At 41.1% G+C, this 27219-nt stretch overlaps 1 protein-coding gene across 5 annotated transcripts in view; it reads right to left on the reverse strand.

The window, feature by feature from the left end:
• The window catches only part of RNF165 (ring finger protein 165), a 345068-nt gene that overhangs the window by 78483 nt on the left and 239366 nt on the right, over positions 1–27219 (reverse strand). For all 5 annotated transcript variants that reach the window (XR_003853057.1, XR_003853056.1, XM_029580671.1 and 2 more), the window contains one exon: positions 13717–13846. Coding sequence is in view for 3 of the 5 variants with exons in the window: in XM_029580671.1 (XP_029436531.1) it covers positions 13717–13846 (130 nt within the window). In the remaining 2 variants the exon portion in view is untranslated. The remainder of the gene's footprint in view (positions 1–13716; positions 13847–27219) is intronic.

Consider the following 27219-nt stretch of genomic DNA (forward strand, 5'->3'; position numbering starts at 1 on the left):
GCCTTATCATCACCAACTCTGTTCTGGTTCTCCCTGTTCCAGCTCAAACCCGACCGCGCTCCTTCTGTGTATGTGGGCAAGCCAGACTTCCATACTCCCAGGAGACCCTGCGAGGCCCACCTAAGTCCAAGTGGCCTGGGTCCCTACGGGTTCCTTCTGGGGGGACCTCGGGCTTCCAGTGGTGAAGCTGTACCTAGCCTCTGTCTCCTCCAGTGCTCCTCCCCCAGGGGCCAGTTAACTCCTGTTCCCTTTCAGAAGCCATTCCATCCTTGCCCCAGGACAAGGGTCCACTCCCAAGCGCAACAGTATCTCCCCAACATCCTCATTAGTAAACACAAAAGCAAAGAATTCATTTAGTCTTTCAGCAATGGCCTTATCTTCCCTAAGAGCTCCTTTAACTCCTCAGTCATCTAACGGTCCAACCGACTCCCTCACAGATTCTTGCTTCTGATATATTTTTTAAAGTTTTTAATATGAGTTTTTGCCTCTACCGCCAACTTCATTTCAAATTCTCTCTTAGCCTGCTTTATCAATGTTTTCCACTTAACTTGACAATGCTTATGCTTTTTCCTATATTCTTCAGATGGATCCTTCTTCCAACTTTTGAAGGATGTTTTTTTTGGCTAAAATAGCCTCTTTCACTTCACCTTTTAACCATGTCAGTAATCATTTTGCCTTCCTCCCACCTTTCTTAATGCATGGAACACATCTGGACTGTGCTTCTAAGATTGTATTTTTAAACAATGTCCATGCCTGTTGTACATTTTGAATCTTTGCAGCTGCACCTTTCAGTTTTTTCTAACTATTTTGCCCATGTTATCAAAGTTTCCCTTTTGAAAATTTAGTGCTAAAGCTCTAGATTTACATATTGTCCCCTTTCCAGGCATTAGTTCAAAGTTGATCATGTTATGATCACTATTGCCAAGTGGTTCCACTACCATTACCTCTCTCACCAAATCCTGCATTCCAATAAGAATGAAATCTAAAATAGCTCCCTTTCTCGTTGGTTCCTGAACCAATTGCTTCATGAAGCAGTCATTTATTCCATCCCGGAATTTTATGTCTCTAGCATGTCCTGATGTTACATTTCCCCATCAATATTGGGGTATTTGAAATCTCCCATTATTACTGCACTGCCAAATTGGTTAGTTTCCCTGATCTCTCTTAGCATTTCATCATCTGTCTGATCATTTTGGCCAGCTGGTTGATAATATACTCCCATCACTATACTCTTACCCAGCACACATGGGATTTCTACCATATAGATTCTACTGAACATTTAGGGGGTAATTTTCAAAAGGAGTTATACGCATAAATGTAACTACTATTGTAGCAATTTTCAGACGCTATTTACTCACGTAAAGTGCATTTATGTGAGTAAATCCTATGGACAATTCAATGGCATATATTGTAGCAATTTTCAAAAACCCACTTACTCGAGTAAAGTGCATTTACTCGAATAAAGCCCAGTTTTACTCAAGTAAATGCTTTTAAAAATCAGGCCCTTAGTGTCTTGTATGATCTTTATCCTGTTGGATTTTATACTCTCCCGGACATAAAGTGCTACAACCCCACCAAGTTGATCCTCCCTATCATTGTGGTATAATTTGTACCCTGATATAGCACTGTCCCATTGGTTATCCTCCTTCCCACCTGGTCTTAGACTTCTGGCATTGGCATACAGATATTGCAAAGTGTGTTTTTGTTTGTATTAACAACCTTCTTTTCAGTTGATATGGATAATTTGGAATTCTTTAGCTCAGGTGATATTTTACTTATAGGCAAATGGGCTATTTTTGCTTTTATTGGAACCTCTCTGTTGGGATGTCCTAACTCTCCTGTTTCATTAGTAACCTTCAAAGATACATTCCTCCGAACCATGCACTACTGAGTAATTGTCGGTTTTTCCCCCCTGTTCTAATTTAAAAGCTGCTCTATCTCCTTTTTGAAAGTTAGCACCAGAAGCCTGGTTCCATTCTGGTTAAGGTGGAGCCCATCCTTTCCGAAAAGTCTCCCCCTTCCCCAAAAGTTTGTCCAGTTCCTTACAAAACTGAATCCTCTTCCCTGCACCATCGTCTCATCCATGTATTGAGACTCCAGAGCTCTGCCTGCCTCTGGGGACCTGCACATGGAACAGGGAGCATTTCAGAGAATGCCACCCTGGAGGCTCTGTATTTCAGCTTTCTATCTAAAATTCTAAATTTGGCTTCCAGAACTTCCCTCCCACATTTTCCTATGTCGTTGGTGCCCACTTGTTTCACGACAGCCAGCTCCTCCCCAGCACTGTCTATAATCCTGTCTAGGTGATGCGTGAGGTCTGCCACCTTCGCACCAGGCAGGCAAGTTACCAGGTGACCCTCATATACACCAACGATCCAGCTATCTACATTTCTAATAATTGAATCACCAACTATGATGGCTGACCTAACCCTTCTCTCCCAGTAACCCTGGGAGACTTGTCCTCAATGTGAGAGGACAACGCATCACCTGGAGAGCAGGTCCTTGCTACAGGATCACTTCTTGCTACACTAGGGTAATGCTCTCCAACTGGGAGACCTTTATGATCCAAGGCAGCACCGGGGCTGCCAGACTGGATTTGGGACTTGGCTACTATGTCCCTGAAGGTCTCATCAATGTACCTCTCTGTCTGCCTCAGCTCCTCCAGGACTGCCACTCTAGCCTCCAGAGATTGGACTTGTTCTCTGAGAGCAATGAGCTCTTTGCACCGGGTGCACACATACCATCTCTTATCGGTGGGTAAAAAAATCATACATGTGACACTTGATGTAAAAGACTGGAAAGCCCCCCTCTTGCTGCTGGACTGCTGCCTTCATCTTAACTTTGTTAAGTTCCTAGTTAGGTTTAGGCTGCTAAGGGAGTTGGTATTAGTGTTCTGTCCCCAGCAGTGGGTACAAGTTGGCATCTGTATATACATTGCAGTTTAACTGTGTCTAGTGCAGTCCTTACCTTGTAACCCATGATAAAAGCCTGTGAGCCTTGCCTTTAAGGGGAACTTTGTCCTTAAGAGAAGTTCCCTCCCTCTTTTGCCTTCTCTCTCTGGGAAGAGCTTGTATGCCCTCTCAATCTAACTTGAGTCATCTTGAGTGCCTTATTGGCTCAAGGGACTGCCCTTCATGCTCCCCCCTGCGTCACATGGATCCTAGGCTCGCTACCATTGGATCTCGCCCTCTAGCCCCAGCTTGTGGAGACGTTTCCTGTAATCACTCTCCAAACTGTTAGTCAGTTTAAGCCATGCTGCTTCAACATTAGAAGTGCCTGTGACCTTTGTAATACAATTAGCTTTTTTACATTTCTTCTTACCGCTTTAATTCTAAAGATTAATCAGCTTCAGAACCCTTTGTCTTCTCACCCTGAATCCCAAGAAACTCCATCTCCCTTCTCCTGCCTATCTTCAGCTACAAAGATCTCTGCCTGGGGCATATATACATTTGGAAGCAACAATTGTAAGTAATGGAAAATTATCTGTACAATAAATAATTTCAAACTTAAAAGATCTTTGCTTGAAGACTGATTGGGAAGAAAAGTTAGCTGTATTGAAGAGGGAAACCCGGGTGTTTCTTACTGAGCCAGCACAATTAGAGTATAATTAATCTGCTAGTGACCTACAAGGGAATGATTCAACTCTCAATGGTGCAATAGTATGATTTAGAAAAGAGCCTGATTGATTTTTACTGAGAAATTGTCTCTTGCCTAAAAATCAAGGGTTAAGCTAGGGGTGGGTGGGAAGGAAAGACAGACACTAGAATTAACTCCCTCTGGCTTGCTTATTATCTCAGAAGCACACAAACTCTAAAAAGAATATATCCCATTATTAAACCTCTCACCAAACTTTTTTAAATCCAAGAATTTCCAAAACTATACTTACCAATCCCCTTCAACCACCATTAAGTTGATCTTCATTCAAAGGATTGAGAGGTTTGAGATTTGCATGCCTAGCAGCACGCACATCCGGTCCTCTTCTACTGCAAAAGAGTGAGGGGCCTCTGGAAGCTGGGGCTATGGAGTTCAAACCTAGATCGCTCACTTGACCTCTGGAGTCTTCTTCCAGAGGATGCTGGGAACAGTATGCAGATGAGACTTCCGGTCCTCTTCTACTGCAAAGGGTGCGGGGCTTCTGGAAGCTGGGGCTGTGGAGGTCGAAACCTGGATCGCTCACTTGACCTCTGCAGTTCTCTCCCAGGGGATGCTGGGAGCAGTATGCAGATGAGCCTTCCAGTTCTCTTCTACTGCAAAGGGAGTGGGGCTCTGGAAGCTGGGGCTGTGGAGTTCAAAACCTGGACTGCTCGCTTGACCTCTGGAGTCCTCTCCCGGGGGATTCTGGAGCAATATGCAGATGAGCCTTCCAGTCCTCTTCTACTGAACTCCTGCTACAGCATAAGGAAGCGTGGCAACTTACCCCAGATATTCTCACCTTGGGCTAGAGTCTGACTTTTTGATAAGTTTCTCTTCAAATTATTCAGGTTTACAAGGCCCTATGTAAACTATTATTTATTTATTATTTGCTATTATTATTTGTCAGGTTTTTTATACCAGTGTTTGGAATAACTGTCACATCAGTTTACAGCAGTTATTTTGACCATAAAATCACAATGAAATACATGAATAATAAAAGATCAGTTACATAGAATTCAAGCAAAAAAACTCAGTATTTTAATTTCAATTATAAATAAACTTAAAAAAAACAAAATAAGATAAATCTAAAATCATATTAAAAGATGTAAAAATCCAGTTTAGAAAATCTAAGCAACAATATTCCTTTAGTAAAATGTTAAAAGCATTACCGTTTGCGGAGGCCTTTACATGCAATAATTTAAGTTAATATGATATGATTTTTTAGGATTCATTTTATATATGGATTTTAATTATGTGTTTTATGTCTTTGTGTGTATTGTTTGTCGTTGACACATGTTATATGTTTATATGTTGTATATCATTTTGTATGGCAAAGTTGAGAAAAGTGGATAATAAATGTATTAAATAAATAAATAAATAAATAAATAGCTCCCTATTGGCTGAGACAGATTTAGTTGAAGCTCTCTGGGGAAACGTTTTTCATGGATCCCGTCAGGTTGGGGAATTCTTCAATGTTGATCTGTAAGGATTAGGGGCTGCTACTCTCTCCCAACATTGGGTTTTGGCTCTCTTAGCTTCGATGCCAGGATAGCCCTACAGGCCTGGGATCTGTCTGGCAATGTTTCTCCTATTCCTCTGGCATCCACAAGGGATTTCAGAAGGGAAACCCATGGTGTAGAAAGACAAAGTCTTCTGCATTTCTTCATATCCATTGGATAACCAATGCAGTTAAATTTCACTTTGATGAAATTAGTGCTTTTGCCACCATGTGAAAGATGTCTGTTTCCATATAGCCTTAGTTGTACGCTTTACATGGGGCTGGCTTCAATTGAAGCTCACCACTGAGTCTTCTGCTTTGTTGTGGGATCTTAGCACAGTGCTTGCCCAGTTATTAGAAGCTCTTTTGTCAGCATAGTATTTGACCTGGAAAGTCATAAATTTTATTAGCAGGAGGGGGTCTGTCTGCTCCAGACCATAGTGCCTTTTCCACCTTGTTTTTAGTTGTTTCCTAGTAGTTTGCTTCTATGCCTATTTCTAGTTGTTGCCTAGCATTGTGTTACTAAAGGTGATTTGCTGTTACCCTTCGGATACAAGTGAGTTGTGGCCTACTCTCTGGAGTGATCTAAAACCCCAGATAGTTCACTCAGATTTTCTTCTTGATAGCAATAAACGAGGGATGGCCATAGCCAAGAAATCTGTTTCTATTGGTTAGTGAATTTTGCCCTTTCTCACACCTAGGCGGACCTGGGTCTGGTGGGGCATGTCAAGGCTCAAAATGCTGAATCCATGACTGCATCAGAAGCAAAGCTGCAAAGAAGGACTTTTTCGCCACATGTTCACACCTCATCCCTGTTTTTGTAGAGGTTTCCAATGAGAAACTGAACTATCAACAATCTGTCCTAATGAGCTCTCCCATCTCCATTCCGTCCTAGAGCCCGCTATTTTGGCTCAGTCTGCCACAGAAAAAAGAAAGAAAACTAGATAACATAAGGTTGGCCTAGAGTCACCCAAAACAGTATTGCAGTCAGCACGCTTTAGTTTTTCCTTTTTGTTTGAAGCAGCCTATAGTTTGGGAGACCCCTTGTCTGAGGGCTGACATCATGCTTGTCCTTAGAGAAAGTGAATTTACTTACCTGTAATGTTAGTTATACGATGGACAGTGAGATGTCAGTCCTCACAAAACCCTTCCACCTCCCCTTAGAGTTGTATTCTCCAAGTCTTTGACTTCAAAGCTTCTAGAAGCTTTGAAGTCAAAGTTCCATGCCAGGTCCTGCTGTCCCTTTGGAAAACTACTATTATAGGTAAATAACTTTATTATCCAGTTAAAAGTAGCCAGATAACTTCAGACTTAACCAGCTATTTTTTGAATAATCATGGGTTAAGTTTAAAGTTATTCGGCCCTGTAAAGGAGTGGTCCTATGCCCCCTCTTTAACCTCTATGAGACCAGGCATCTAGTCTGGTCCACCTTAAAACCCACAGAGGGAGAGAGCTCTGTGGATGGGACCCTGTTGAGTACGATAAAAGATGGAGCCCAGCAGGGAACAGGAGGCCTAACATCTCCAGGAGAAGGAAACTCCTGAATCCTCTCTGGTATAAGGTAATGGTGGAAGTACATTGCTGGAGGTAAGCAGTCTACATATTTTTATGCTAACAATTGTAAATAAAGCTGGAATTTGTGAGAAGAAAGGCTAGAGCCAACCAAAGAAAGTTACTCAGCTATCCCACATATGGTGTCAGTTCAGGGATTTCTGCTCTACGCAAGTACACAGAGAGAAACCTAGTCTCCAGGGGACAAAAATAAGTAGAGAAGAAAATAAAGTTTATGGGGGTGTGATACTTGCCAAAGAAGCAGTACCGTAGTGGTGCACAAAGCACTGAAGAAGTTAAAAAAAACCTGTGGCTCAGGGAGGAGCATAGAAAGAAAACATGTTTTTCCCTTTAATTCAGAGAGTGGTGTTTGGGGACTAAAGGAAAAACTGGTTGTAAAGGTTTGTGTGCAAGTAAGGCAAAAAGCTCTGCTTGCTTAATGAGAAAATGGAGTGAGTTAGTTGCTGGACAAGCAAGGATTTTTTTTTCCTTTTCACACACAAGAAAATGAGAGAAACAGTTTGTGCAGAGAGACAGTGTTTGAATAAGGTTTGGTCCTGTAGAAAGAGAAGCTTTCAGAGTTACTGTGAGTGTTTGAACAAGGTGTGACCCTCCAGAAGCAAATCAGCTACTCTTCTCTAGAGAAAGCATGACTGAGCAAGAAATGCAAGCTCTGCTTCAAAGCCTCCTAGAAGGACACAGGCAACTGTAATAAAATGCCATAATGCACCAGACTGCTTGGGTATGTGCCTGGAATGAATGGGAAACAAACACAGTGCTTCTAACCACCAGCTTGTCAGAAGTAAGACCAGGGAAGGGCTCACTGCAGCAGGAAGCAGAGAAAGTATGGCAGCCTCATGAGTCACAGACTTGGACTTTACCCTGCATAGAGACAAAAATTTAGAGGAAGTTAAAAACAGCAGTTATGCTGGAGCTACAGCAGAGCTTGGGGATGGTGTGACAAGAAAATCTGGCATGGAACTAGTGAACACACTACTGGAACATGTGGCGAAAGACAAGCCAGAATTAAAAGTACAAGCAGAGCTAAAAGCAAATGAAAAGAATAAATGCCAGGTGAATGAACCTACAATGACTGAAACTGATATGCAAGAGAGCTCACGGTGGAGCTTTACACCTAGCCTGAGGGAGGCATCACAGACTGCTCTGAAGAAATAATATAGAGTGGCCTGTTAGAAGCAGTACAAACTGGCCTAAGGAAGGCAGCATATAGGAGCCCGAGAATGGTGCTGTAGAGTGGCTCATGAGAGAAGCTACAGAGAAGTCAGAGACATTGCAGAGGGGTCAGAAAGAGGTGCTGCAGGGAGACCGAGAGAGGTGCTACAGAAAGACCAGAGATAGGTACTGCTGAGTACCCAGATGTAACCACTGCAGAATGTTTATTAAGTGGTACTGCAGGGGAAGACGGCACAGAAGAGTCAAAAGACACTGTAGTTAAATTTGGAGAAGTGTGAAAGCCATCACAGAAAATCCCATATAAAGTCCAGAGGGTCTAGCTAGGGAAGGCATGGAACCCAGCGCAACAAATGAACGTAAGAATAATAGAAAGAAAACCAATGCCCCCTGGTATACAAAATCCTTACACACTTTTAAAACCCTCCTTAGAAAATTAGAGCGAAAATGGCGTAGTAATAGAACCACTGAATCAAAAAACACATATCGTTGTGCATTGCGTCGTTATAACAAAGAAATAAGTCTAGCAAAAAAACTCTACTACGCAAACATAATCTCTAAAGCCAATGGTAATACTAACACACTGTTCAATATTGTAAAAACCCTAATTACTCCTCAAAATGAAAATCCCATAGACTTCGATACTAACTTTTGCAATAAAATTGCCAAACACTTTGAAACAAAAGTATCCAATATCTCCATAGAATTTTCAAATCTTCCCTACCCCACACAGGGAAAGGAAGACTCTAGTCATCCATGGTCAGAATTTACCTCTGTATCAGAAAGCTCCATTTTAACTATTATAAACAAACATAAACCTTCTAACTCTCCCTACAACCCATGTTCTGGAACTTTCTTCAAAGCGCTTAAGCAGGAAGCCTGCTCTTTTCTTTGTCTCCTAGTTAACCAGTCTTTAGAAACTGGAGAATTTCCTCATACCTTGAAAAAGACTTCCATCCTACCAATTTTAAAATCAAAAGTAAAAGATACATCCGACCTTAATAATTACAGACCGATCGCCACCCTTACTTCCTTGGCCAAATTAATAGAATCCGTAGTACTGCGCCAACTATCTGACTTTCTATTTGAATATAACATTCTTCACATTAACCAACATGGATTCAGAAAGGGACATTCCACAGGAACACTTCTCCTATCTTCTTTTGATACATTTTTCCGTGCATTCGATTCCTACACAGATTACATCATAGTCTTTTTAGATATTTCAGCAGCATTTGATACAGTTGATCACCAGATTCTCATTTCAGGCCTTAAAACTATAGGGATTACAGGAACAGTCTTGAACTGGTTTTCATCATTTCTTTCTGACCGTCCTCAACAAGTTAATTATAATCAGCAATCTTCCACTCCTTATATATATATATATATATATATATATATATATATATATAAAAAGAAGCAGCCCTAAATAAATACATAAATAAATAAATAAATATCATCAATTCCGGTGTCCCTCAAGGTTCATCACTATCTCCCATACTATTCAATATATATCTTCTTCCTTTATGTAATATTCTATCTTCCCTTAATCTACAATTCAAAATTTACACAGATGATATCCAATTTTTTGTTCCATATAAAACATCTTGGCCCACCACACTATCTATGGTTTCCCTTTATCTATCCACCATTAATTCCTGGCTTTCCCACAATCGGTTAAAACTGAACCCATCAAAAACTGAAATTATACATTTATCCTCCATCTCAGACTCCTCAATAGGTCCACCATCACATCTGATAACTAATAATACAACTATTCCTATAACACGTTATGCTACAAACCTAGGAGTAATTATAAATTCAGACCTATCTCTGAAACAGCATATTTCTTCACTTACAAAAAAATCCTTTTATAAATTATGACTTCTAAAACATCTACGTCCATTACTTTTTTACCGTGATTACAGAACCATTCTTCAATCTTTAATCTTCTCCGGTCTAGACTATTGTAATGCTCTCTACCTAGGATTACCAGACTCTTCACTCTACCCTCTTCAATTAATTCAAAATAGCGCAGCTCGGATACTAACCAGAACTTCTCTACGCAATCACATTACTCCAACTTTGCAATCGTTACATTGGTTACCCATAAAGTTCAGGATAAAATATAAAATTCTTTCTACTATCCATGGTCTAATTCATAATTCTATATCCACCTGGCTCTGTTCATTACTACGGATCTACAAATCTACCTGACACTTAAGATCACTCACTCAAAATCTCTTAGATATTCCCTCACCCAAACAAGCCAGATTAGACATTACCAGAAAGAGAGCTTTCTCGGTAGCCGGACCAGTACTTTGGAATTCACTGCCAAATCCTTTATGATTAATATCAAATCCTTCCCACTTTAAAAAATCACTTAAAACCTACCTTTTCCAACTTGCATTTAATATTCCACCCAATCAGACCAAAACTAATACCAACATACACTTACAGAATTATTTATAAGCATTTACATATTACATTCCAAGTACCACTCCCACTAAACTGACTCTTATTCATCACATTCCCTCTTTTTTCCCTTCCCTTCATTCCCCCTCCAGCCATTTCAACAATCTCCCACTTTTTCATATCCCCCCTTTCCATTTTTTCCACTTATCTTTTCCTCCAGGAATAGTAAGTCCCATGGCAACAAATATTTTATTTTTATTTTATTCAGTAAATGATTTGTTTATGCTAGTATTCTATCTAGCTATTGACTATTTTATGTATATTTTAAATTTAATTTAATTTTGATTGTTTTAATTTTATTTTATTCTTTGTAAACCGTTTTGACAAAATTAATTTTAATAAAACGGTATATAAATGCCTCTAAATAAATAAATAAATAAATAAACTCAACTGAAGGACTGGGGGTGGACACTGGGCAAGGGGGCACAGTGGGTGGTAGTAATGGTGGTATTTGGTGTAACCCTGGTGAGAGGGAAGGAACATTTCCCTATAGCCCTAACCAAGAGTCCAGCTGGCAGAAGGCCAGAAGATGTCTATTGGGAAGTGGAGTCACTTCCCTGGATGGGATCCAGGGTGAGTGGCAGCAGTCACTCCAATAGTTTCAAGCTAAGGGGAAGGGTACGTATAGGAATGGCCCTATGCCCTCTCTTAAACCTGTATGGGACCAGGTTCTACCTTAAAACTCACAGATGGAGAGAGCTCTGTGGGTGGGACCCTGCTGGGCATGATAAAAGGAGGAGCCCAGCTGGCAATAGGAGGCATCGCATCTCCAGGAGAAGGTAGCTATTCAATCCTCTCTGGTATAAGGTAATAGTAGAAGTACACTACTGAAGGTAAGCAGTCTACGTATTTGTATGCTAACAATTGTAAATAAAGCTGGAATTTGTGAGGAGAAAGACTGGAGTCAGTGTTGTTTCTGCTTCAAGCCTAAACGTTACTCAGCTATCCCACAAGCCCCCATCTGGTAAGACAGTTTTAGCCTTAACTGGCTATATTCAAAAGAATATAGCCAAAAAAGTGAAGCTGCAGTTTTAAACAAAAAGAAGGTTGCAGGCCTAGTGGCCCTATCACTGCCTTCCCACCCATGCTCAAAATCATGGATTCTTTGGGCCAAGCCTTCAGTCAACTTCCCCCCCCGCCCTCCCCAAAAAAAACCCAAACAACCTTTTGTCATGATTTGAAATGACAGCGTTGAGGGGATCTGGGATTAGCCTTCCCTCTCTTTCCATCCACTCCCTAGTTACTACTAAAGTTGTCCATATTCACCCTCCAGGGGCCTCCCATCCTATCAGTATCTTAGAAATCAAAGATCTTCAGCCTAGATCACAGTACATTGTACCACAACCTAGAAACAACATTTTTAGCATTGCTAGGAGATCAACACTGGTATCAAGAATGGGCTAGATAACTTTAGCTCTCAATCACATCTGGAAATAGGTGAATAACTTATTTGGCTAACTATCAATATTGGAGTTAGCCGGATAAGCTTATCAGCTATCTTGTCCCTGCCCCCAGAAAGCTCCCAACACACCCCTTACTTTTTCAGCTAAATCTTAGCTGGATAATGACTTATATGGATAAAGGTTATCTGGATAAATAAGATGAATATTCAAAACTCATCATTAGCCAGATATCTTGTGAGTTACCTGGCTAAATGGCTTGGACTATTGACCTTTACATGCATACTGGCTGTACTGGGGTAATGTGGGCAAGTATGGCATCCAGAAAGGACCAGATACATCTAGACACAGAAAAACTGCAAATGTTACTCATGTCTGTCATCCTGACATTGGGGTTTATGAGTGACACTTCTATTATAGGGAACAAAGTCCCCAGTCACAATACGTCTTCACACCACTGGAGTCAGGTCTCCCTCAGCTGAGAAAGCAGTGCGGCCCCTCCGTAATAGGATTCCTCACAAATTTCACCTCTGTTGCAGGAATACATTTGGCTCCTTAGGGGTTAGTATCCATACCTTCACTCAACTCCAATAAGATGTTTGTACATCATAGCAACCATTCCCTGCTTTGATAAGCTAACTAAACCCAGGTGAGGATAGCTGACATTCTCCTATTCTCAGTGAGATAGAGAAATTGCCTCTCTATCATATAAAATCCTGTTCCAGAGGACTGGGTACAGGAAATCAGTTTGTGATTGAAGGCAAATCGACATCATGCTGTGTGGCACAAGACATTGAAGAATGTCATAATAACCCACTGCAGCTCAGGAAGTCCCCAGTCCAACACGTCTTCACGCCACTGGATTCAGGTCCCCCTTAGCCGAGAAAGCGATGCGGCCCCTCTGTAACACTCCCACATGGGTTCCCTCACAAATTTCACCTCATTAACATCATGTCAAGTCATGTCAATGCAGGCAAGACAATGGGGCACCTGGAAGTGAATACTGGTAGGAAAGCTGAATGTGGCAGTAGCAGGAACAGAGAATGCAGCATCCTCCAGAGAAGTTAAACAAAGTAACAAAAAAGCCCTGCAAGAGAAGAAGAAAAAAGACAAAACAATGGCCTGCCTAGGAGGAGGAAGGGAATAAGATAAACTGATGGGGGGAGCAAAGGGATAATGTTGGAAGGGACTGGTGAACATCATTGGCAGCAAATCACTCTTCCCACAATTCCAGAGGAATGGGAAAGTTATGTAGTATGGCCAGATTATGCAGCAGTTGCTGTACCACTGCAGGAAACCATGGGCCCTGACATGGAAAATAAAATGCGCATGAAGTCAGAGAAAAATAGACAGACTGTCTGCTTTGGGAAAAAGCCTGTGTGTACTTTCACCCAGTTTCAAAGTATGCACAATTATCAGACAGCTACTTTATCTGTGTAAATAGCTTTGAAAAGAGTTCTTTCCTTACACAAAAGAATTAATTTTTGCAACTGAGTGCTCTACTTTGTGCTGTTGGTGATTGAAATCAATGACCATAACTTAGAGTAAACAGTAAACTCTAATTTTTAGCATCCATTTTTAGCGCAGTTTTGCTACATCTGCCCCAGAATTTGCTACAACCAATAAATCCTCTCCCAACTGCAATGTTTCTTGTACGTCTTGTCTTGTGACATCCCTCCATGCAATGATTGCTGACACTCTTTAAGGATGTGTCCCATACATCAGGAATGACTGTCCTAAATCTATATAGAAATAAAAGAGCAACAAACCTCTGCTTAGACTGAAGTAACTATACAAAAAAAGAGGGGAGCAACACACCAAACTATATCAAACCCTATTCAAAAAATGGTATCATATAGCCCTGAACCTAGGAGAGATAACAGTCAGCATCCATGCTGTTGGTTTTCATCATAATCCTGCAGCAAAAGAAACATTAAAAAAAAAATACCCTGATGAAGTCTTCCTTACCATCTGTGCCGAGGAGGTGTTTCTGGCAAAGTGATGCATTCGAGGGGTTGCTAGGTAATGCTGATAGTGCGGAGGCACGGTCCTCACCTGGAACTGGGCGTGTGTTAGTCCAGCATCTACGCTGAGATCCCTGTAACAGTGAGACACACAAGACAAGTGCATAAAAAAGCCACAATTCCATCTGCTCAGCTGAACCCCTTGACAAAAAATTGGCAGACTTTGAAAATGGATATGACAAAAGAGGAAATCCCGCTGGTGTTGTGCTACAAAGGAAAGCATTTTCGCTTTGAGAATGGGTGCAAAGCCCACGGGTGCAAAGTTTGCATGGTGGTTGTCCTAATGTGGACAATTTGGAATTGCATCCTTTGTACCCCCTCTTGTTTCTGTACATGGCCCTTAAGGCAGCTGACAGTATAAATTGCCACTCTTCAAAGTCTGTCAGTTTCCACCTTATTGGGCACATTTTCAATAATCCATCTAACTTTCAAAGTGCTTGCATACTTTGGATCTCGCACAAATCTAACTGATCTTCAAACACAAACTATCTGCCCAGTCTGTGTGTCTGAAGATCAGGTTGACCAAATCTACTGTCATGCCAGGAGTTTCTATCTAAATAATAATGGGATATCAAAATATGAACCAAACTCCATGTCACAGCCTTGCAAATCTCTTCCATGGAGGCTGATCTTAGGTAAGCCACCAATGCCATCATGGTTCTGACATGATGAGCCTTGACATGCCCATGCCTGGGCCTAACAGAAAAAGATGCAATCTGCTATCAGGTTAGAAAGGATTCACTTGGCAATGGCAGTTATAGGTTTGTTAGAGTAAAAAAAAAAACAATCCAGATTGTGCATGGCTACCTCACCTTTGTGGACATGTGGCCAAGGGAAAAATGCTGGAAAGATGACTGACTGAGTAAGGTGGAAATCTGACACCACCTTAGGTAGGAATTTAGGATGTGTGTGCAGAACTACCATATTATTAAAAATCTTAGTATAGGAAGGATAAGTCTCTAGGGTCTGGAGCTCACTCCCTCTGCATGCCAAACTGACTGCCAACAAAAATATGACCTTCCAGGTCACAGGAGTCTAATGACTCAAAAGGAGCCTTCATCAATTGGGTAAGCACCACACTGAGATCCTAAGACACAGCAGGAAGCTAGATAGGAGGCATCAACTGAAGCAAGCCTCAGATGATTCTGATAATTAAAGGCTGTATCGAGATGAATTTGCCTTCTACATGGTGGTGATAAGTGCCAGTCACACTGACATGAACCTAATGGAGTTAGTCTTCAGACCAGATTCTGAAAGATGTAATGGGTATTCAAACAGCTTTTGTATGAGACAAGTAAAAGAGTCCAGATCCTTTCCCTGACACCAGAAGCAAACCTCCTCCATTTAAAACCATATGACTTCCTTAAGGAATCCTTTCTAGATGTCAGAAAAATTTGACATCATCATACAGGCTAAGGGAATTCAATATCCAGACTGTGAGGGAAAGGGACCTGATGTTGGGATGATGCAGTGTTCTCTGGTTATGAATGATGAAAGCTGGGGAATTCCCCAAGCTGATTGGTTCATTGATGGATAACTCCTAAAGGAGCAGAAACTCCATTCTCTTCTGAGTTTTATAAAGGTTTTTACCACTAGAAGAAATGGAGGATAAGTATACAGATGACCCCCTTCCTAGTCTATGGAGAAGGCACCTGAAGCTAGTTTGCCTTGAATCCCTCTTCTGAAGTAGGAGTTTGGGACTTTTCTGTTCAGAGAAAATGCAGACACATCTACCACAGGTGTTTCCACTTGTAGAATATTTGGTGTGCTACTCCACTATCCAAGGACCATTCGTGCATTTCCAGAATCTGACTCAGTTTGTCTGCCAGGACATTCTCCTTGCCTGCCAGGTACATGACCCTTAGGACCATCCCTTGAGAGATGGTCCAGGTTCCTCCCCGCTTGTTTATGTAGGAAACTGCTATCTGACAGTCTATCTGAATAAGGACAATTTTGTTGGCCAACTGATCTCAGAAAGCCTATATTTATTTATTTATTTATTTATTTATTTATTTATTTTTAATTTTTATATACCGAAGTTCTTGTAGGGGCTACAAATCACTCCGGTTTACATAAAACGAAGAACTGCTCAACAGAGAGCGGAGCTTTACATGGAACCGTATAACATATGGAACAGTATAACTGGTTGACAATTTAACATAGTGCTAATTAAAGTAATAATATTTTAACTGGTAATAAATAAAGAAATATAATATTATATATAAGAAGTATAACTATTTAAAGTAGCAATAAATATAAATATAAGCAATGCCAAATATATATAAGAAATAAAGTGAATTTTTGAGCTCAAAGATAATTGTCCAGATTCAGATTCTTAAAAGAAGTACTTGATACAGTGTCCATAGTTAAGGGATGCCTGGTAATTAGGAAGTCTGTCAGTCACGGTAAGATTAAGTGTCTGGGTAAGCTTGTTGGAAGAGAAAAGTCTTCAGTCTTTTTTTGAATTCTTGATGACTGGGTTCTAGTCTAAGATCTGGGGGAAGCGTGTTCCACTGGTGTGGGCCTGCTGAAGATAACGCTCGTTTGCTCAATGATGATTTTATTTGCGGAGCATGCAGTGTTCCTCTGTATGCGCTTCTGATTGGTCTGGAGGAAGTGTGCGGTTGGAGTTGAGAACTTAATGTAATGGGGGCTAGATTGTTTGTCGCTTTGTGGATGATAGTGAGTACCTTATAGAGTATCCTTTGTTTAATGGGGAGCCAATGTAAGTTCTGAAGGATTGGGGTGATATGATCTTTTTTGTTAGTGCTAGTTAGAATTCTTGCTGCTGAATTCTGAACCATCTGCAATGGTTTGATAGTGTTTGCGGGAATACCTAGTAGCAGGGAGTTGCAGTAGTCGAGCTTGGAAAGAATGATGGATTGTAGTACTAGCCTGAAGTCGGAGAAGTGAAGGAGAGGTTTAAGTTTTTTGAGGACTTGCAGTTTATAAAAGCAGTCCTTTGTGGTATTGTTTACGAACTTTTTTAGGTTTAGATGATTATCAAGCCATGCTCCAAGGTCTCTGACGTCGGATGAGAACGAGTTGTTTGTGTTAGGTAGAGAAAGGCTGGAAGAGATTGTGCATGGATCCTGGGAGACAATGAGCATTTCGGTTTTATTAGCATTCAATACTAAGTTGAGGCTTGAGAGTAGGTTTTTGATGGGCTGTAGGCATTCGTTCCAGTACGTGATAGTTTTTTGAAGGGATTCTGTGATCGGAAGGAGGATTTGTATGTCATCTGCATAGAGGTAATGGGTAAGCTTTAGGTTTGAGAGTAGATGGCAGAGAGGGAGGAGGTAGATATTGAAGAGGGTGGGTGAAAGTGATGATCCTTGTGGGACTCCTTGCTCTGTCAGGATTGGATGCGATTCTTTGTTGTTTATCCTTACTTTGTAGAATCTGTTACTTAAGAAGGAATGGAACCATCTAAGGGCTGTGCCTTTGATACCTATGTTGGCTAGTTGGTCTATTAGAGTAGAGTGTTTTACCGTATCAAATGCAGCAGAAAGATCCAGGAGAATGAGCAGGTAAGATTGTTTATTCTCCAGGTTAACGAGGATTGTGTCAGTGAGAGATAGTAAGAGCGATTCGGTGTTTAGGCGTTTTCGGAATCCATATTGAGCTGGGGATAGAATGTTATGATCTTCCAAATAATCTGACAGTTGTTTGTTGACAATTTTTTCCATCAATTTGGCGATAAGAGGTAAGTTAGCGATGGGTCTAAAATTGGCTGGGTCTGATGGGCAAGCGTTTGGTTTCTTTAGTAATGGTTTCAGTATTGCCAATTTTAACTGGTTAGGAACTAAACCTTGAGAGAGGGATGTGTTGATAATTTCTGCAATTGGTTTTGAGATGGTGTTTGGTATGGCGATGAGGAGATTTGTTGGTATTGGGTCAGATGGGTGGGAGGAAGGTTTGAATTTTTTAAGTGTGATTTCAATCTCCAGTGAAGAAGTGAGCTCGAATGAATCCAGGCTTGTGGTTTGTTGCGGCAGGAATGTGAGCTGGTGTGTTAGGGTAAGGTTGTTGGATGTGATTGATTGGGTAAGGTTAGTGATTTTTGTTTTGAAGTAGTTTGCTAGTTCGTTTGCTTTGTTGAGAGCTTGGTGGTCTGGGATAGAAGGAGGAGATGGTTTGGTTAAAGAGGAGACGTAGGAGAAAAGAGCCTTTGAGTCGAATATAAAGTGGTGTATTTTTTTTCCGTAAAATTCTTTCTTTGTTCTAAGGATTGTATTCCTATAGTTGTTGAGGAGGGATTTGTAGATGGCATGTGTTGAAGTGGTTGGGTTTTTTCTCCAGCTTTGTTCTTTTTTTCTAAGAGATTGTTTAAGGGATTTAAGTTCGGGTGTAAACCAAGGTTTCCTGTTGTCTAGTGTAGGTTGTATGGTTTTGGTTGTAGTTGGGCAGATTTGATCTGCAATTTTATTGTTAATATTGATCCAAGAGGTAGTTGCAGTTGTTGCGTCTGTGAGATCTAGTTGCTTTAATGCATCAGACATCTTTTCACTGAGTATGTCTGGAGAGCATGGTTTCCTGAAGTGGATGGTGGTTTTGTTAGTGGTTTGAGGTGGTGGGTTGTTGATATTGAGGGTTGTGTGGATAACTTTGTGGTCTGACCATGGAACTGGTGTGCAAGTTGGGTTAGTATGAATGTTAAAGGGTTCGTTAATAAAGATGAGGTCCAGAGTGTGGCCTGCCTTGTGGGTAGAACTGTTGATAATTTGAGTAAAGCCCAAATGGTTGAGCGAGGAAAGAACTGTTTGGCAGTTGATGGATTGTGGAGAAGCATCTACGTGTAAATTAAAGTCTCCGAGGATTATAGCCGGTGGTATATAGAAAGTATTGTATCACTCTTAGCTCTAGGAAATTTATCTATGGATTTTTTCAAGAGCAGACCAATGGTCCTAGATGTGAAGCTCATCTACACGAGCTCCCCAGCCCAGGTTGGATACAACAGTGGTTAAGACCGTAATCCCACTACCATGGTGCACATACAATATAAAGAGGATCTGTCCCATTTTGGTAAGGGTCAGGCACTTTCATGTATTTTGTGAGTTCTAATATTTGGGTCATATAGATGGTGAAACAATGGGGCAGAATAGTTTGTTTTAATTGGTCAGGAAGTGTCTTAGTCATTCTCCCCTCCATGAATCTGATCCCTATATTTCTATACCAGTGCTGGCATAAATAAAATCTCACCAAACAGAGTCATACCACTCCAGGTTATAACCACAACTCTCAAATTTATTTCTGGATTCATAACCAGCTATTATACATCCTAGTATAGGGTAATATGGGATACACAGTTGAGTAACACACACTATTAAAACCTATTTGGTACCACCAAAGTTATAATACCCTCCTCCCTAACATTTGAACAGAAATTAGATTTCTTCAGTCCTCCATTATTTTCTATATTCCTCTCCACAACCTCTGGGATATAGAAAGTAAATCCCCAAATTTCCCTCTGGTCACTCATAATCAACCCCTAAGGCTACTTACAATCTCATGACCACAGGATTCTCTCTTCCTTCCATCCTGGGCCTCTCAGTTAGGCAATTTCCGGATTCCTCAGTGTCCTCCACACTCCAGTTCTCATTGGGGTCCCTCTCGTCTCAGGACACCCCTTTGTCTCCTTCTCCAGGCACTCTCTTTACCTCGGAGGAAGGAATTGCTTCCCCTTTCATTCCTCTTCCCATCCATTTTCGCAGAAGAAGGAATCTCCAGCTCTCCATATCAAAGCCTTGGGTCTGTTCCTTTGAAAGAAAAAGCCCCTGCAGGGCCCATTCTGTAGTGGAGGGGTCCCCAGACACCATGGGTTGGCTATTCCAAGAACCTATATCCTGGAGGTCTCTCTCATCCCAATCTCCAATATAGAACATGCAACTCCTGCCAATTTGCCAAGGATTATACCTTCCTGGGACACTTCCCAACTAATCTTAAGGGGGAAAAACATAACACAACCCCGTGGACCTTCAACTTAACACAGCTCCATAACCCGCAATATAAACCATGGCTCTACATTACACCAACCCCATCCAGTGGTCACCTGCTAGATAAATCTAATAAACAATGTATTCATAATACCCTCTCCTATAGAAACTCCTGTGTCTTCTCCACCCAAAATATATTGTACTACTAGAATGAAAAGGACAAAAATTTGGGGGTCTCCCCACAGGACAATTTACATTGAAGGACTTTGGAAGGAGATTCCTCTATCTAAATTTGATTGAATCAGCTCTAGGACAGAACGTTCTTGAAGTGTTGGATTATTCAGATGACCTTTTGAAGATCCTGAGTGGTTTGAGTCCACTGTGATCATAGGATCCATTGGGTTTATCTCATGTGGAGACATTCCAAAGCTGTTACATATACTGTTAATGACATGAGACCCACCATCTTCAGCATGTCCTATGCTGATGTCTGATGACACGGTGGTAATTGCCCACCAACTGGAATTAGCCCGACACCAATTTTTTGAAGGGGACAACAAAGCTGGACGCCTCTTGGCCCGTGCTCTGAAAAAACAGACAAGCGCAGTCCACCATTGTAAAAATTAAGGATCAGAATGGGGAGATGCTTACCGATAATAAATTTATAAGGCAAAGATTTCATCAGTTTTACTCCCAACGTACAGCTCAGATCCGCACATCCAATTACAGCAGATAACCACGTACTTACAGGAGACACCTTTACCAGGGTTAACTACGAACTCAACGGACACTTCTGGATAAGGATATTACAGAGGGGGAAATAGAGGTGGCCATCAAGTCTCTTAAGTTAGGCAAGTCTCCTGGACTAGGTGGCTACATGTCGCGGTTTTATAAAACCTTCGCCCCACAAATTACCCCGCTCTTAGAGCGGTATTTTAACTCTCTGAAGACAGGTGCCGTACTCTCCCCGCAAGCAAACACTGCAGGTATCATAATCATAGCGAAACCGGGAAGAGATCCGGCACTCTGCGGTTCCTACCGTCCTATTTCACTGATAAATATTAATATCAAACTTTTAGCAAAAATATTAGCCAACAGACTCAGTTGTTTCATAGCACAACTTGTTCACCCCGACCAAGCGGGATTTATCCCGGGTCGTATAGCGGCCGATAATATGCATAAAATTTTAGATGCCATGTGGTTTGTCCAAAAACATGATTCCTCAGCGTTAGCCCTGTCAGTAGATGCAGAAAAAGCATTTGACATGGTGCACTGGCCCTACTTATTCCAGATGCTGGATCATATGGGATTCGGGGCTCATTTCCTACAATGGTTAGGGCAATTATATAATTCCCCGAGGGCATGCATTAAGGTTAATGGTGGCTATTCACCAACATTTACCATGGAGAGGGGTACATGCCAGTGATGCCTGCTATTCCCGCTGCTCTTTGCGATATTCCTAGAACCCTTTGCAGTTAGGGTTCACCAGAATGTAGACATCCAGGGGATTAATCTGGGATGCTTCATCATAAAGTTATCCCTCTTTGCTGATGACATCCTGATTTTGCTCACAAAGCCTCATGCTTCCGTACAGGCTTTAACTGGTGAGATGGAAACTTTCAGTAGCATGTCAGGATTTCGAATAAACTGGGAAAAGTCAGAAATATTGAATATTAGTGTTAAAACCTTAGAAGAGGGGAAAATTCGGACTTACTTTCAATACAAATGGTCCGATAGCAAAATTAAGTATCTAGGTGTATATCTTAGTGCAAACCATGATATCTACTCCCTAAACTACGAAACCCTATGGTGAAAGCTTTCTAAAGAATTGGAGGAATGGAGCTGTTACCAGATCTCTTGGTGGGGACGTATGGCTGCCATGAAGATGACAGTCTTGCCTAAATTAATATATCTCTTTCAAACTTTGCTAATCAGGGTACCACCTAAACAGCTAGCGATCTGGCAGAAAAAAGTTATGTGCTATATATGGGGAGGTAAGCGACCAAGGGTGGCCAGGCGAGTATTATATCTCCCTAGAGATCAGGGAGGTTTAAGTGTTCCTGAGCTCGAACGGTACTACCTGGCGGCTCAATTCAAAAAGATAGTGGATTGGCATAAATGACAATCACCAAAACTCTGGACGTTATTCGGTCAAGAACTTTTGGGGAAAGTACCCCTCACCAGTCTAGTTTGGCAACCCAAGAAAACATGGCTTATAAACCTTCCAGCAGTGCTACCACCCTCTCGGAACCACATTTTAGATTTATGGATACATAAAGGTGATGGTCTTCGGGGGAGTAAAAAATACCACCAGTTATATTGTTACATATGTGCCACTGTTCTATGTAAAGCCCCTTATCTCTGTTGGGCAGTTTATTGTTATATGTAAACCGGAGTGATTTGTAGTCTCTATAAGAACCTCGGTATATAAAAATTAAAAATAAAATAAAATAAATAGTACATATTTATACGCCAATAAACTGTTTACGCCTGGGTATGACAATCGGGCTTTCCAGGAATGGGGGACAACTATGGGGACCAGGCAAGATTAAGACTTTCCAGAGTTTACAATTGGAATATGGTCTTCTGGTTCGTCATTATTTCCCTCCAATCAAGTCACTCATTTCTTTGCTAAGGCCTTCCTCGGAGGTCATCTACAGCAGGGGGAATCCGATTTTGAAAAATTATGCTCCAGGGCAGACCGAGCCACAAAGGTGGTTTCACTGATATACACCAGGCTGTGTCCAAAAGAGCAACCCAAGGCTGCGCACATTAAAGCTTGGATCTGGGCCAAGAGATAACCCCTAGGAAGTGGAAGATGATTTATCACTCCATGGGTAAGGGTTTCATTGCTGCAAATTTAATGAAAAATGCCTTTAAACTCCTTTATCGCTGGTACTTGTACCCAAAAAAGCTGCATATCATGGTAAAGACTATTTGCCCCGTGTTGTAGGAAGTGTAAGGCCATAGGATCTTTCTTACACATGTGGTGGGAATGCCCTGCAATTCGCAGATTATGGGATGAGATTGATGGCTGGCTCCTAGAGATGGGGATAACACGAGGTTCACTGTCACTTAAACAAGTACTGCTGGGTGGATCGATTTTGGGACTGCCAAGCTGTACGAATGTCCTAGTTAAATATGTGTGTAGTTAAAGATGTGAAATTGCGAAAAAATGGATGGCGCAGGTTACTCAGAGTCTCAAGGAAATACAACACAGGGTGGAGTCCATTTATTTATTAACACAGATTTTGGCACACAAACATGACACACTGTCTAAATTTTGGTCAAATTGGCAGGCTTATGAGACCTGGAAAGTCCATGCTACCACCTCAGATGACTGTCAAGGGGGAAACAGAACTTAGGCTATTTATTAAGCAGAACTATGTCATACAGCGAATACCATGATTTTCATCACCAACCATAACCGTGCAGGAAAGATGATGTCCCATCTGTTCCCTCCACGGGTATCACAGGGAGGGGGGGGGGGGGGGGAGGGGACTGAGACGGGGATATTAGGTATAAAATTGGAGTGTCTATGATGATGTTGGCTTAGACTTGTTAGCCTGTCGCATATGCTGCCATAGTATAGCCTCACGCTTTAATGTACGTTTACTTATAATTGTATTCACTATGTAGCCTCATGCTCACTTTATTTGTATTATATGTTTTGCTCTCACAATTTTGTAAACTTCTGTTGACACTCAATAAAAAGTTTCAAATTTTAAAAAAATAAAAAAAAATAAAATCCTTGCCCTTTGTCCCTGGTGGACTGAGTTTGACTGAACTGGCATCTAAGAGAGAGGAGAGTTCCTGATATTAAGACGTAGACCAAGAGCTTCTCGGAGAGCCATTTGGCAAGGTTTTCATTAGATGTAATCTGCATCTATTTCTGATTTTGCTGAGAACTCAAGTGTCTGATGTCATTCTGGGCCAACAGTTTATGCAAAACCTCAGTCTTCCCAAAACAGGAAAATTCTCTGAAATCACTGGATACTGGGATTGTAGCTATGTTGTCCTGGATGCAGTCAAAACCCCGTCCTAAGTTTTAGATGGGATGCTGGGTGTTGCTTTTGGGCCCTCCTCTGTCTGGGACAGAGGGAAGTCTCTACTGCTGAAAGAAATGAGGAGCAGAAGGTAACGTCTCCTCAGAAGTCAGAAATGTCTCCTTGGCACCTCACTTGAATACCTCCAAGTTAAGAAGAATAAGTCTGGTGTGACAGTGGAGAGGTCTGAAGCATAACATAGTGGTCTTTAATTTGACCACTTTGAGGTAAAAAGCCTGCGAGAAAGTCAGTTGTAGCACTAGATAATCAAGGGGTAAAAGGAGCACTTAGGGATGACAAAGCCATAGCAGAGAGACTAAATTAATTCTTTGCTTCAGTATTCACTGAGGAAGATGTAAGAGATATACCCATACCAGAAATGATATTCAAAGGTGTTGATTCTGAGGAACTGAAACAAATCTCTGTGAACTTGGAAGATGTACTAGGGCAAATTGACAAACTAAAGAGTAGCAAATCACCTGGACCAGATGATATACATCCCAGAGTGCTGAAAGAACTGAGAAATGAAACTGCGGATCTGCTATTGGAAATTTGTAAACTTTCAATAACATCATCTATGGTACTTGAAGACTGGAAGGTTGCCAACATAACAGCAATTTTTTAAAAGGGATCAAGGGGTGATCCAGGAAATTAAAGACAGTGAGCGTGACATCTGTGCCAGGCAAAATGGTAGAAACTATCATAAAAAACAAAATTGCAGAACAAATAGATAAGCATAGTTTAATGGGACAAAGCCAATATGGATTTAGCCAAGGGAAGTCTTGCCTCACAAATTTGCTACATTTTTTGAAGGCATAAATAAACATGTGGATAAAGGTGAGCCAGTTGATTATATTGTATCTGGATTTCCAGAAAGCATTTGACAATGTCCCTCATGACAGACTTCATAGGGATTTAGAAAGTCATGGGATAGGTAGCAGTGTTCTATTGTGGATTGCCAACTAAAAAGATAAACAGAAAGTAGGGCTAAATGGTAAATTTTCCCAATGGAAAAGGTGAATAGTGGAGTGCCCCAGGAATCTGTTCTGGGACCAATGCTTTTTAATGTAATTATAAATGACCTGGAAATGGGAACAATAAGTGAAGTAATCAAATTTGCCAATGACACAAAATTATTCAAAGTAGTCAAATCACAAAAAGATTGTGAAAAAATGCAAGAGGACATTACAAAACTGGGAGATTGGGCATGTAAATGGCAAATTAAATTGAATGTAGACAAGTGCAAAGTAATGCACTTAGGGAAGAGTAACCTAAATTATAGCTACAAAATGCAAGGTTCCAAATTAGGAGTCACCACTCAGGAAAAGGATTTAGGTGTCATCGTTGAAAATGCATTGAAATCTTCTGCTCAGTGTGCAGCAGCAGCAAAGAAAGAAAATAGAATGCTAGGGATTATTAGGAAAGGAATGGAGAATAAAACAGAGAATATCACAATGCCTCTGTATCGCTCCATGGTGCAACCTCATCTTGAGTATTGTGTTCAGGTTTGGTCACCACATCTCAAGAAAGATATAGCAGAATTATAAAAGGTACAGAGAAGGGCAACCAAGATGATAAAAGGGATGGAGCAATTCCTTTATGAAGAAAGGCTAAAGAGGTTAGGACTCTTCAGCTTGAAGAAGAGACAGCTGAGGGGAGATATAATAGAGGTCTATAAAATAATGAGTGGAATGGAACAAGTAAGCGTTAATCGGTTGTTTACGTTTTCGAAAAGTACAAAGGCCAAGGGACACACACAATGAAGTTAATAGGAGAAAATATTTTTTTACTCAATGTATAATTAAGCTCTGGAATTTGTTGGCAGAGGATGTGGTGAAAACTATTAGTAAGCTGTTTTTAAAAAAGGTTTGGACAAGTTCCTGGAGGAAAAGTCCATTAACAATTATTAAGGGAGAGTTGCAGAAATACACTACTTATTCTTGGGATAAGTAGTTTGGAATCTATCTACCCCTTGGGATCCTTTCAAGTACTTAGAATACTGGGCTTGATGGACCCTTGGTCTGACCCAGATGGCAAGTGTTATGTTCTTATCTCCAAAGAGATTATCTTCATTGTACGGCATGTCTTTGAGTCTTTCCTGGACATCTTGTCTGAAATCTGTGGCCTGCAACTATGTATGTTTGTAGGTGCCAATCCCTACCTGAGATTCTTGTTGCCATTTCAAAAATATTTTAGGTCAATTGAACCATATCCTTGTCCACTATTGACTCTAGGGCATCATGCATTTCCTGGGGATGGTGTTCTGACACTCCTTAACCTCTTTCAATTTGTTTCACATATACTGGCCCATGAAGAGCTGATAAGATGTTATGAGATCATTGAGCATAACACCCTGATAAATCTTTCTTCCTCTGAGGTCAAGGGTACAAGATTCCTTCCCCAGGGCACTGAAAAGTATGTTCTAGACTTCTTGCTCTTCTTGATAGCAGATTCAGCTACGGCTGACTGATGAGGCAATTGTTGCTTCTTGAATCCGGGAGCCTTCTAGACATGGTATAGTGTATCAGCCCTCTAATTTACACAATGAAGGGTTTTCTCCCACATTCTCATCAGTGTCTCTTGCAGGATTTCAGGGACAAGCACAGCCATGATATGCCTGGGAGTGGGAGGGAATTCACAAACTGGAGGATGACACTTATTTTGCCCTGGACTTTTTCCTCCTTTTGTAAATTAAATGGAATGGTCTCCGCCATTCACTTTACAAAATCAGCAAAGAAGAGGTCTTCAAGAGGACACTTTATTCGTTCCTGTGAAGAAGAAGGGTTCAAGGGGAGACCTATTGACTTCTCCTGATCAGAGTAGACTTCATATGCATAGGCTTACCTCCAAGACTACTAAGACTGTGAGCCAGAATCAAAGGTAGGAAGTTTTCAGTCAAATCTACATTTAAATAGAAGACAAGGTCACTAGGGTACCTCTTGTCCATTAATATCTAGATTACAATGAACTTGTGTGCCTTGGGGAAGCTTGCCGCCTTCCCCAGCACACTGGAAATTGACAAGTGTGCAACGGTTTATTTATGTATTTATTTATTTGACCAAAAAAACTTATAATCTGCAAATTCTCGCAATGTTCAAATGCGGGTTCTTAATGCTGATGCTTCTCCAGGAACTGGCATCATGGCCCTTCCTCCAGATACTATAAAAGTCTCCAGAAGAAGTTGGACTTCGGTTTGCAAGACAATTGATGATGTTGATGCCAACGCACCAGTGTTTGCATTCCTGTGATCCAATGTTGCTGGATACATTTTTACAATTCCTCCTCAAAAATTGCTATCACCAGTACTGCAAGGGAAACAGGAAGCGTAGTCACATCTTCCTGGGATACTTGAGTAATATCACTGGCTATAATCTGAGTTCTTGTAGGCTGTTGCATTTCCAGAGATCGAAGCAAAGGCGATCTATCCTCTCTATGGGAATGATTAAGAGGATTTATGGCCTCAGC

The sequence above is a fragment of the Rhinatrema bivittatum genome, chromosome 1, assembly GCF_901001135.1.
Source record: "Rhinatrema bivittatum chromosome 1, aRhiBiv1.1, whole genome shotgun sequence".
NCBI lineage: Eukaryota > Metazoa > Chordata > Amphibia > Gymnophiona > Rhinatrematidae > Rhinatrema > Rhinatrema bivittatum.